Consider the following 12,559-nt stretch of genomic DNA (forward strand, 5'->3'; position numbering starts at 1 on the left):
ATAGGACATGTTGTATATTTTGCCGTATAGTGGCACGGATGCAGGCAAAACACGGATGACATTAATCACAATGCTTTAATTAGATTAGAAGCTACACGCTATACTCTTTGGGCATTTGACGGTTGCCTCCTGCCCAGCGCAGCCCCTCCAAGGCTATCCATGTTCTTGCAGCTGCAAGAACTCCATTTACATGAATGGAATTGACTGTCAATTGCAGAAATGTCTGCCACATATGAAATCGCCCAAACAGGAGGTCATTCAGAGGATACCGAAGAAAACCCAGTAGAATGTGAAGTGTCAGCTAGAACACGAATGAGACTGATAATAAGCAGCATTTACTGTATGTTCATAGATGGGTGAAAGCAGGAAACACTCCAGTACTTGCCCCATTAACACAGGATTGGGGAGTGTACGCAATGGGGGTCATTTATCAAAGACTGGTGCAAAAAGACTTTTCTACTGATGAACTATCCTCTGGATAGGCCATCAGTATCTGATTGATGGGGATCTGACACCCGGGACCTCCGCAGATGAACTGTTTGAGAAGGCATTGGAGCTCGCAGTAGCGTTGTGGCCTTCTCTCCGATTTTTCTAGGCCGGTGATGACACGTTCATGGCCTAGGATCAGCTCAGCCCCATTGAAGTGTACGTGGCGGAGCTGCGATACCAAGCACGGCCGTTATTCAATGTATGGCACTGTGCTTGGTAAGTACAGAGAAGGCCGCGTCAGTGGGACTGCAAGCACCGGTGCCTTCCCAAACAGCTGATCGGCGGGGGGCCCGGGTGTCGGACCCCCACTGATCAGATAGTAGTAGATGGTACCTGCACACACGAGGCTTGGAAATGGGAGGTGTATATCCTCAGCTGCAATCATACTAATAAAGCAGAATAGAATAGATATAAGTGTAATATAAGCAGAAGCCAGTGCGGCTACATAATCAACAGCCTCTCCAGAATACTTACAAAGGCCAGGTCAATATCTTTGCGGATGTCAGCCACTAGCTGTGCGTTATCACTCCGCGCCAAAACCGCATCCAGAGAATGGTGCTGTAAGGATTCCAGAAGTCTTGATGGGTGACCGAGACGTAATATCTTCTCTTTGTACCGAGCCAACTGCTCCACCAGGTTGTCCACAGCGACATTAGATGGTGCACAGCACAGGACCTTGGGAAAGAACAAAAAATTTAGTGGAGCTGATCCCGCCAAATGTTCTGGGTTGTGTAATAGGGTGACGGCACAGAGCATGCTGCACTATTTTGAAGGGCATCTGTCAGCAGTTTTGTACCTATGACACTGGCTGACCTGTTACATGTGCGCTTGGCAGCTGAAGGCATCTGTGTTGGTCCCATGTTCATATGTGCCCGTATTGCTGATAAAAATTAGGTTTTAATATATGCAAATGAGCCTCTGGGAGCAACGGGGGCGTTACCATTACACCTAGAGGCTCAGCTCTCTCTGCAACTGCTGTGCCATCTGCACTTTGAGTGACAGGGCCAGGTGTGATGAAGTTTACACTGCCTCACATTGTCAATCAAAGTGCAGAGGACACAGCAGTTGCAGAGAGAGCTGAGCCTTTAGGTGTAATGGCAACACCCTCGTTGCTCCTAGGAGGCTAATTTACATATATTAAAACCTCATTTTTCTCAGCAATGCGTGCACATATGAACATGGGACCAACACAGATGCCTTCAGCTGCCAAGCGCACATGTAACAGGTCAGCCAGTGTCATGGGTACAAATCTGCTGACAGATGCCCTTTAAAAAGTGTCAAACCCCCCCCGATCTGATATTGATGATCTACCCTGGAGACAAGTCATCAGTATCACAAAACCGGAATACCTTATTAACATAATCTGTGACAGAGCACCCTAATGGAGTCTCCAAAACAGATGTGAACCTAGTCCTGGATGTACATGTTTTCAGTGGGGGAACCTATGCCAAATTCTGTCATGTTTGCATATGTTTTTGCTCCCAACGTCAGACGCACCGTTTTTTTGTTTTTTTTTTACAGTAGGTGACAGCTCACGGTTTTACTCTATTGTTTGCACTAATGTAGACAATTTTTTTAAATAATGGAGGTCAATGATAAATATATACCTTTGCAGGAGTCTACACAATCTATGGTTGCTCCCATCAGGACAATAAAAAGGGCATACATAAAATACAATATAGGTCTGTAAAAAAGAAAGCATGAAGCTGCATTGCTTATTGGCAGTATACCATATGTATCTGATGGTATGAACCTAGCCTAAGGCTCTATTCATACCATTGCGTTGGATATATGTACACCGCATTCAGACATTAGGGCCACAAGTGACCAGTAAGGCCACCAGCTGGGCATCACTGATATACTATACCCTAATCTGCGCAAAAGTTGGCAATACAAATTTGATATAACTTGGCCAAACTGTCGATTTCAGAAGGACCGACTGATTAATGTGCAGGTTTCGGGGGAAGCAGGATCCTGCATGTTGGATTTAAACATGCCCAATTCTTTACTCCGGTGGGTAATAACCCACTGCCAGAGGAATCTGGCAGCAACTTCTTCCGCTCCTCAATAAAGACACATCTATGAGCCAAGCGGGAATGTATATAACTGTTGGCCAAATAAGCGTTCAGCCAACAGTTATTTAAAGGCAATGCCGGTGATTGACCACAACATTCACGGGTTATCAACTTGAGGTCACGGCTTCAGACCGGCTAAATACAGTTGTGGCCAAAAGTTTTGAGACAGACACAAATTTTGCTTTTCACAAAGTTTGCTGCTTCGGGTTTTTTATGGTGGCCAACTCTAGATTAGGAAGAGCGATCAGAGGCAATTAATTGCAGAGTCATTCCTTGTCATGCAAATTAACTTAACCACGAAAACCCCAAATCCACTGCATTTCAGCCCTGCCACAAAATGACCAGCTAACACCATGGCAGCGATCTTCTCGTTAGCTCAGGGGAAAGTATTAATAAGGACAAGGCATCATTGTCTTCTTCTGTTAACCATGGTTACCTCCAAGGAAACACGTGCAGTCAGCATTGCGCTGAATCAAAAAGGGCTTCACAGGCAAGGACATTACTGCTTGTAAGATTGCACCTAAATCATCCATCTAGCAGATCCTCAAGAACTTCAAGGAGAGAGGTTAAATTACTATGATGGAGGCCAGAGTGCCAGAGTCCTCTTCTAAAGGGGATTCGGCTATGAGATAGGGTCACCAGAAGTGCAGAGCTTTCTCAGAAATGGCAGCGGGCTGGTGTCAGTCCATCTGCACACACAGTGAGGCAAATGGCTTTTGGAGGATGGTCTGGGGTCAAGAAGGGCAGCAAAGAAGCAGCTTCTCTCCAAGAAAAACATCAAGGACAGACTGACATTCTGCAGGATGTAGAGGGATTGGGCTGTAGGACGGGGGTAAAGTTATTTTCTCTGATGAAGCCCCCTTCAGACTGTTTGGGACACAGATTATCCGGAGAAGAAAAGGTGAGTGCTACCACGAGTCCTGTGTCATGTGGACAGTAAGGCCTCCCGAGACCATCCAAGGTTGTGAGTTCACTCACAATTTTGCCTAAGAACACTGCGATGAATGAATAATGGGATCAAAACATCCTCCAAGAGCAACTTCTCCCAGTGATCCAGGAGCAATCCGGTGATGGAGCACCATGTCACAAGGCAACGGTGACACTGTAAGTAACTGGCGGGGTGAACAAAACATTGACATTTTAGGTCCATGGCTGGAAAACTCCCCGGATCTCAATCCCATTGAAAACCTGTAATCAATGCTCAAAAGGCGAGTGGACAAACAAAAACACAGACTCCAAGCCCTGTTCAGGTAAGAAGGGGCGGCCATCAGCCAGGACTTGGCCCAGAAATTGATGTCTAGCATTTTAGGGTGAATTGCAGAAGTCTTGAAAAACAAGGGTCAACACTGGAAATGTTGAGTCTTTGCATAAACTTGAAGTATTTGTCAAGAAAAGTAAAAAAAATAAAATAAAAAAAAGCCATAGAAACATCTGACAAAAAGATCCCAAAACCCTGAAGCAGCAAACTTTGTGAAAACCAAAATTTGTGTCAGTCTCAAAACTTTTAGCTAAGGGCTCGTTCACACGACTGTATGGCTTTTTCAGTGTTTTGCGAGCCGTTTTTAACGGATCCATTTTCCCATTTTTTGTTTCAGTAGTGTTTCCGGTTCCGTTCCGTTTTTCCATATGGCATATACAGTAATTACATAGAAAAAATTGGGCTGGGCATAATATTTTCAATAGATGGTTCCACAAAAACGGAACGGATACGTATGTGTTCCGTTTTTTTTTTTACTTGAACGGAGCCACAGAACGTAATTTGAGGGCAATAATAGGACATGTCCTATCTTTGAACGGAAAAGAAAAACAGAAATACGGAAACGGAATGCATATGGAACACATTCCGTTTTTTTTGCGGAACCATTGAAATGAATGGTTACGTATAAGGACCGTATACGGAACTAAAAAAAAAAACAGGCCGTATACGGAACACAAAAAACGTTCGTGTGAACGAGCCCTAAGGCCTCTTGCACACGAACGTGGTTTTTTTTCCGTTTCCGTTCTGTTTTTTTTTTTTCATTTCAATGGATCCGAGAAAAAAAACAGAAGGTACTCCGTATGCCTTCCGTTTCCATATTTCCGTTTAAAGATAGAACATGTCCTATTATTGTCTGCATAACGGACAAGGATAGGACTGTTCTATCAAGGGACAGCCGTTCCACAAAAAACGGCATGCACACGAACTTCATCCGTATTTTTTGCGGATCCGTTTTTTGCGGACTGCAAAAGCCATACAGTCGTGTGCAAGAGGCCTAAGACTGTAGAGCCCAGCTGGGAGAACTGGCGCAGGGTCCGTGAAGCAAGTACTTACGTACTTGTTCTTTATTTCAGGAAGATCCCGGGGGAACGTCTGGTTTCCTCCTTAAACCGGACAACCCCTTTAAAGGAGTTTTCTGGTAATTAAATATTGATGAACTCCCCTTTAATACAAGAGTGTGTGTACACCTGGCTAACAGGAATGTGTCGCTCTCTGATGGCTGCATTTTAGACCCCCACGATACTGCAGGTTGGCCACCATGATGCCAGATGATAAGGCCATCAACTAGAGGTGCCATCTACTGTAATGTATTTTCTATAACATCAGCACTCGCCCTTCAGTGAGAAAACGCACCTACAAGGCCGAGTCGCTGTCTGCGACTGAGGCTCCAACAAACTACATTTTTGTCATTTCTCCACCGCAGGTGTCCTGATGAAGGTGGCGGAGATCAGAATTATATTACAGAGGAACGCAATGTCCTACAGCCGCAGCGTTCTCACCTTCAGCCCCTGCTTCACAGCTTGTAAGATAATTTCCACCACGGTTGTTGTCTTGCCAGTGCCAGGGGGCCCGTGAATAACAGCAACTTCTCTCTGGGTCAGGGAGAAAACGACAGCCTCCTTCTGTGAATTGTCCAAGGCCGGATTGAGAAATTCCAGAGGTCCTGAAGACATAAGAGAGAAGTGAGCGCCATGCAGAAAATAGAACAAGCGTTGGAAACTTTAAAGGGGTATCCAGGCTTAAAAAACAACACACAAGAGTCATACATCTGCTAGGTAGAATATGCAAAAATGTATCGATTTGTGTATTTTAGGCCTCATGCACATGACCGTATCTCTTTTGCAGTCCACAAATCGCTGATCTGCAAATTACAGATGCGATCTGTGGGCTGTCTGCATTTTATCTGTTTTCAATGGGTCCGTGATCAGCATTTTGCAGACATAGGTCATTTATTATCCAGAAATACGCCTATATTAGGCGGACCTCTGGCGTAGATTGCGGCGCTAAGGTTATTTGTGCCGCAATCTGTGACTTTTCCCTGCTCTAGGCGGTTTGACGTGGGCGGGGAAGGCCGGTCTCATTCATCATTTTGTATACCGGTTTTAGGCATAGAAAATGGTCTAAATGTAAGAAAGCTAGGAAGCTTTCTTATAATTAGACCGGCGCTGGATAGGCCGACCTTATTTAGGGGCCGGCACCTCTTCATAACTTTAGCGGATCCACCGCCAGATATAGGGGTTATTTAGGCTCCATTCACACGTCCGTAGCGTGTTTTGCGGACAAGAATAGGACATGTTCTATTTTTTTCAGTAACGGAATTGCGGACCCGGAAGTGCAGGCCCCATAAAAATTAATGGGTCCGCAATTCCATTCCGCAAAATGCGGAACGAAATTGCGGACGTGTGAATGGGGCCTAAGACTGGCGTTTTAGACGCCCATAGTCTTTTTTGCAGAACAGACATACTTCTGCCCGTTTCCTGGACCTAACCGATGCTCACTGTACAGACCCTGAGCCGCCTGCCCTGACCTCTGGACTGTTTCATGGATTTGCACATACTCCGTCTGCCCTGACCACAGCCCATTTCCTAACTACCTGTATTGCCTGATCCCTCGGTGCATGCAGAAGCATAACAAATGCTTAAAATACAGGATCCGTTTTTTCTCTTTATTTTTCTGTTCTTCTGATGGATCAGAAGAACAGAAAAATAAACATGATGTGAACCTGACGTTCTATGTATGGAAGTGTCCCGATACACATAGGCCTTTTGCTCTCAGGAGAAATAAGCCGCCACCAGAGATGTCTGGCATTGGCTTACTCTACTGCTCCCATTCAGAACACACGCATGCTCGGCCAACAGCGATCTACAGTGTATGGCCAGCTAAAGGTTAGATCTACACAACCACACACATTTACATGTAATTCACAGCATTGTGAGTATAATAAGAAAATACCCACAGTGCGGATTTAACAGCAATTCGCAGACAATTCCGTGTTGTTATGTAACCCTAGCCTAAAAAAGCATCTGTCAGCATGATCAACCATATTAAACTAGGCATATTGCCTGGTAGGGTTGATCATGCTGAAGAAAACATGACCAGATATACGCCACTTTTGCGGCACATATCTGGCAAAGATTTTGTCGCACGTCATGGAGATTGGGACTCTACAATCTTTCTCATCGTTTGGGACAACATTTTACCAATAGGGCTTGGGCAGGTATCAGCAAGGGTTTAGCCACCGAGAGGTAGGGTCGTCCCTTTCGGGGCGGGTGCTCTGGCTGTAGGCAGGGTGAGTTCCAGGGACATTGCAAGGACAGGAGCGATGTTCCCACAAACCCGGACGAGAGATATACGTGTCATCAAACCGTGAGTGAGAAGTAGTAGTAAGAAGGCCCACCTCATGATACCCTGTCCGTATACCGACTCTGACTGTGGTGAATTATCAAGTGTAGTATAATCATTGTTTTATATACCAATAGGGGTTTTCAAATGTTTTTAGTTATAGTAATAAAAGTTATATTTTAATAAGGGAGGATATTTTGGTTGCTGTTGATTTATACTCCTTTAGAGATATTCATTGTATGTCTTCTATCTCTGTAGGTAGAACGGTTCCTGAGTTATCTGCTTTTAGTAATATGTAAATGAGCTGTTTTGAGCACCAAGGGGCTGGCCGGAGCCCTCGGAGCTTCCTGAGCAGCGCAGATCTAGACCGAGGATCCGACATAACACCAGAAAGGAGAGGACCAAAGCCAGTGCCTCAGTTTCCAGGTGTAGTCTTGCGTCAAAGGTATAATTATTCGTTTTCTGGAGAAGGGTCATTGATTCTGATTGCCTGATTGGAGTCGGGAAGGAATTTTTTTCCCCTAAACTGAGGAAAATTGGCTTCTACCTCACAGGGGTTTTTTGCCTTCCTCAACTTGCAGGAGAACAGGCCGAACTGGATGGACAGATGTCTTTTTTCAGCAATATAAACTATGTTACTATGTCCTCGGCGCATGCGCAGTCTGGATCTGAACTGCTCGGGAAGCAGCAGCAGATCCAGTGTGCAAAAACCAAGTCACTGGGCCATGGTGCAGGTGCAAGAATACCGGGCCCTGTCAATCAAGGGGGAAAGTCCAGAGCAGAGGGGCGTTACAAAACCGATGCTTCAAGGGCTACGACCGGTGTTCTGTCATTCTGGTGGACCTTATTGAGATGTGAGTCTCCGGAAATCCACCAATCAGCAGCCTCCACTATCCTGCAGGGCGGGTCCTGGGCGTCTCCTCTGCTCTTCCACAGGCAGATCACTGTGCCCAGGATCCAGGGGAAGCCGTGGCCGGTTATGCCGATGAGATGGACAATGGAGCGGGCGCTGCCCCAAGACGAGGTGTTGTGGGCACATACGCAGAGCCTCTCGGACGTCACGATATCTATGGCCATAAGGGAGTTCCAGGCGATGCCTTTAAAGGACGGGTTGAGCTGCATGCAGTCCTCCCCAGCCAGGACCCGCCTACATTTGCACCCGCAGGATAGTGATTGGAGGATTTGCAGGGGAGTGTGACTGTGTGTGAGGCTGCTGATTGGTGGATTTCCGGAGACTCACATCTCGATAAGGTCCACCAGAAGGACAGAACATCGGCCTCTTGGTGCTTGAATCAGCTCATTTGCATATTTAAAAAATATATATATATAAAAAAGCCAGATATCTCAGAAATCGTTGAAAACAACAGAGATAACAAAGGGATCAGTTTAATCAGCATGAGCAACCCTACCAGGAAACATGTCTGGTTTAATAGGGTTGATCATGCTGACAGATGCTCTTTTATTAGCCCAGAGCCTATTCCAGGTACTTATCGGCTTCTGAATCATTTTTTCTTTAAGTAATATCTTACTTGATAGGCTAATGCTATTAGGTTGGGATAAACTGAAGAGGACATCTATTAAGTCACTTGCTGGTCCACAGCGGTACTGACCCAGAGCAGTCAGAGCTCTGCAAAAGAGAAAAGAAAGCAACGTTACTTCACGTGATTGGATTTGCAGTAAGGTAAATGCCTGGTTTGGCGCCACATTAAAATATTACACTGCAGAATTTCATTCTGATATATTGTAAGTAAGTACTTTCACACTTGCGGCAGACGATTCCGGCAGGCAGATCCGTCGACGGAACTGCCTGCCGGATCCGTCAATCTGGACACAAACTGATGGCATTTGTCAGACGGATCCGTCTGCGGATCCGTCTGACAAATGCAGTGAAATAACAGATCCGTCTCTCCGGTGTCATCCGGAAAAACGGATCCGGTATTAATTTTTTTGGCATTCTTAAAGGTCTGTGCATGCGCAGACCGGAAAGCCGGATCCGTTTTGCCGGAACACTTAATGCTCCAGTACTAATACATTTCAATGGAAATTAATGCCGGATCCGGCATTCCGGCAAGTGTTCAGTATTTTTGGGCTGGAGAGAAAACTGCAGCGTGCTGCGATATTTTCTCCGTCCAAAAAACGTAAGAAGGGACTGAACTGATGCATCCTGATGTAAACTGAACGGATTGCTCTCCATTCAGAATGCATTAGGATAAAACTGACCGTTTTTTTCCGGTATTGAGCTCCTGTGACGGAACTCAACACCGGAAAAGAAAAACGCCAGTGTGAAAGTAGCCTACGCTGGAGTCATTTTGAATACAGATATACAAGGCAGGAAGTTCATGGTATTCCTTGTTCTTGCCAGCAGAGGGCGTCGATAGCCTACAGCTTGTATTATATCATTGGACTGCTCATAGAGACTGTAATGTGATTGTAACTATCTGCAATGCCCATCCGCAAAATACAGATGATATCAGTGCGACATCCGTTTTTTTTAACCATTTTTTAGCGGACCCACTGTAACAATGCCTATTCTTGTCCACAAAATGGACAAGAATAGGACATATTCTATGTTTTTTTTTTTTTTACAGGGCTGCAGAACAGATGTGATGGATGAAATTAATGGGTCCGCAAAAAATGTGGATCGGATACGGACCAAAAATATGGTCATGTGAATGGGGTCTTAAAGGGGTTATCCATCCCTATAATGCACCCCAAAATGGCCGGACACCGCATTCAGATTATTCTTACCCCGCGTTGCTCCTGATACCCACATGGCCGCCGCTGCATCTCCCCATCACGTGGATGGGGGGGAGAGGATTGGGCAGCCAATAGCAGGCCGTGCCGAGAACGAGCCTCCCAAGCATCGCCGCCACACAGTTAATACTACATTCTTTAGAGGCAAAGTCAAACTTTGGAGGATGTTTTAAGAATTGCCCGTTTTCTTACTGTTTGATTCTTTTATAGGTGACATCATTGGCTAATTTCAGAAGCCTGTAGGCGGCTTCGCTGCCCAGATTTAACGAATCCCCCTGAACTTCATCAAAGGCCACAGTGATGGTCTTCTGTGTAAGGCCGGACACGATCCCCGTGGAGATGGCTTCCTTTGGCGCACTGGAGTCGTAGAGTCCTACAATGTCACCTGCAACCAAGAACAGGGAATCATTGGAACCAGGTGTTTACAAGCCGAAATTCATGAAGAAGCCCCCGGCTCCACAGAGCGCTCCAGGCTAATACCGCCACCTGCTGCTACCGGATATCGGACACAGGGTGGACGGTGGCACCTTATAACCAGAGGAAAACACCATGACCGCCTTCACTAACGGCTGCCACTAAATACAAACTCAAAACCAGAGCTTCAGCACCGCCTGACGTACCCCTTTAGAGAGGATGGGTCCTAAATGACGCTAATCATCCATTTATTAGACATCAGGTTTTTGTAGACATCAGGCTTAACCGCCCTGATTTTTTTTTTTATTTCTCGGGCGACCAAAACACATTTTGCTGCATTTTTTCACAACACATAGGGCTGTTTAATACGACTTTTATGGATTTTAGTAAAGAATAAAATAGTGTATAGTCCTTCACTCTTACTGCAAGTTTAAAGGCAAACTTAGGTATTTTTTAAAAACTTAATATTTGTGGAAAGTATTTTTTTTTCTTTCTTTTTATCCGTTTTTCTTTTTCAGTTCCTGCTCTGCATTGCACAATGTGGGAATGTGGGATAGGTAAGTATTCAAACTAAGGGGCCATCACTATGTATGGGGACACTGTGTGCGGGGGACACTTATGGGAGCCTCATACTGTGTGCGGGGGACACTTATGGGAGCCTCATACTGTGTGCGGGGGACACTTATGGGAGCCTCATACTGTGGGGGAAACTCACTGTGGGGGACACCTATGGGAGCCTCACACTGTGGGGGACACCTATGGGAGCCTCACACTGTGGGGGACACCTATGGGAGCCTCACACTGTGGGGGACACCTATGGGAGCCTCACACTGTGGGGGACACCTATGGGAGCCTCACACTGTGGGGGACACCTATTTGTCCCTCCTTGGGCTTTTCACTAGTCGGAGGTACGCTCGCTCATAGTGGGAAGTGCTATTTTCTGATGAAGTATGTGTATCTGAGAAGAGATATATAAAACAGTCACACGACCGATACCTGAGCCAAAGCGGTTAGTAGGCAGCACCGCCTCGGCGTCGTACTTCCGTGGTGTGAAGGTCACGAGCAGGCGTCCATACAGCCCCGTTCTCTGGTTTGCTACCTGCAGCTTCAGTAGGCAGACTCCTTTCCGCTGTAATTCCTTTAAGGACACATTCTCCTGCCAGGCTCTGCAAAGAAAGGATAACATGGGCTTAGTGGGCAGTGACTGTGACAACCGCCGTAACGGGCAGCTCCACCCACAGAGGCCGTCTCCCTTGGTTAAGGCCTAGGTGGACATATCGGCCCTGACTTTGGGCTAGATGAGCACCTACACGTCATGGCCATAGACAACAGAGACCATATGAGTGCTGCAGACACAAGATTGAGTCTGATTAGTAAACTGCATCACCCCTTGCGACGGACCGCATCAGCCCCCGCGATAGACTACGATATTCTCGGGACTGCCCGCAACGTCCCGGGCGACGGGCTGCAACGACCCGAGCGGACCGCATCAGCCCCCGCGATGGACTGCGATATTCTTGGGACCGCCTGCAACGTCCCGGGCGACAGGCTGCAACCACCCAAACGGACCGCATCAGCCCCCGCGATGGACTGCGATATTCTTGGGACCGCCTGCAACCTCCCGGGCGACAGGCTGCAACCACCCAAACGGACCGCATCAGCCCCCGCGATGGACTGCGATATTCTTGGGACCGCCTGCAACGACCCCGCCGCCGGGCTGCAACACCCCCAACGGGCCGCATTAACCCCTGCTATGGACTGAGATATTCTCGGTGACCCCCTGCAATGTCCCCGGCGACAAGATCATGCATCTTTGACAGCTGCTCCATTATTAACAAGATGGGGAGTTACTAAGGAGCAACCCTTGGGGGATGAGCTGTAATAATCTGCCATTCTGGTGTCTGGGAAAGCTGTGTGACCACCTCAGATGTAATGGACGCCATATTACTCGGTACTCAGCTTTCCCAGGAACAGATAGAGGGACAGCAAATTCCTTTCAGGGCACAGTAAGACATGGACAGTGACCTCCATGCTTCCCTGTACCTGGCCTCTTCTATTTCGGCCTCTCTTTCCTCTTGCAAAAGTTCAAGCTGAGTTTTGACAAATTCCTCCATGACATGAATCCCGTCCCCGGAGATGAGTCTGTGCACTAGTCTCCTCAGCTGTCATGCCCTGTCCGGTGTTACCGTTCTCACTCCCCCCCGGGAACTTCCTGTTTAGGCGGAAC

General features: G+C 46.8%; 1 protein-coding gene across 1 annotated transcript in view; it reads right to left on the reverse strand.

The window, feature by feature from the left end:
• IGHMBP2 (immunoglobulin mu DNA binding protein 2) overlaps nucleotides 1–12,532 on the reverse strand; it is a 65,123-nt gene extending 52,591 nt beyond the window's left edge. Inside the window, exons 1-6 of the mRNA XM_040409375.1 lie at nucleotides 12,376–12,532; nucleotides 11,329–11,498; nucleotides 10,111–10,303; nucleotides 8,694–8,791; nucleotides 5,322–5,485; nucleotides 964–1,164 (exon numbers count right to left, since the gene is read on the reverse strand). Coding sequence (XP_040265309.1) covers nucleotides 964–1,164; nucleotides 5,322–5,485; nucleotides 8,694–8,791; nucleotides 10,111–10,303; nucleotides 11,329–11,498; nucleotides 12,376–12,446 — 897 coding nt within the window. The 5' untranslated portion in view covers nucleotides 12,447–12,532. The remainder of the gene's footprint in view (nucleotides 1–963; nucleotides 1,165–5,321; nucleotides 5,486–8,693; nucleotides 8,792–10,110; nucleotides 10,304–11,328; nucleotides 11,499–12,375) is intronic.
• Between the last annotated feature and the right edge of the window lie 27 nt (nucleotides 12,533–12,559).

The sequence above is a fragment of the Bufo bufo genome, chromosome 10 (assembly GCF_905171765.1).
Source record: "Bufo bufo chromosome 10, aBufBuf1.1, whole genome shotgun sequence".
NCBI lineage: Eukaryota > Metazoa > Chordata > Amphibia > Anura > Bufonidae > Bufo > Bufo bufo.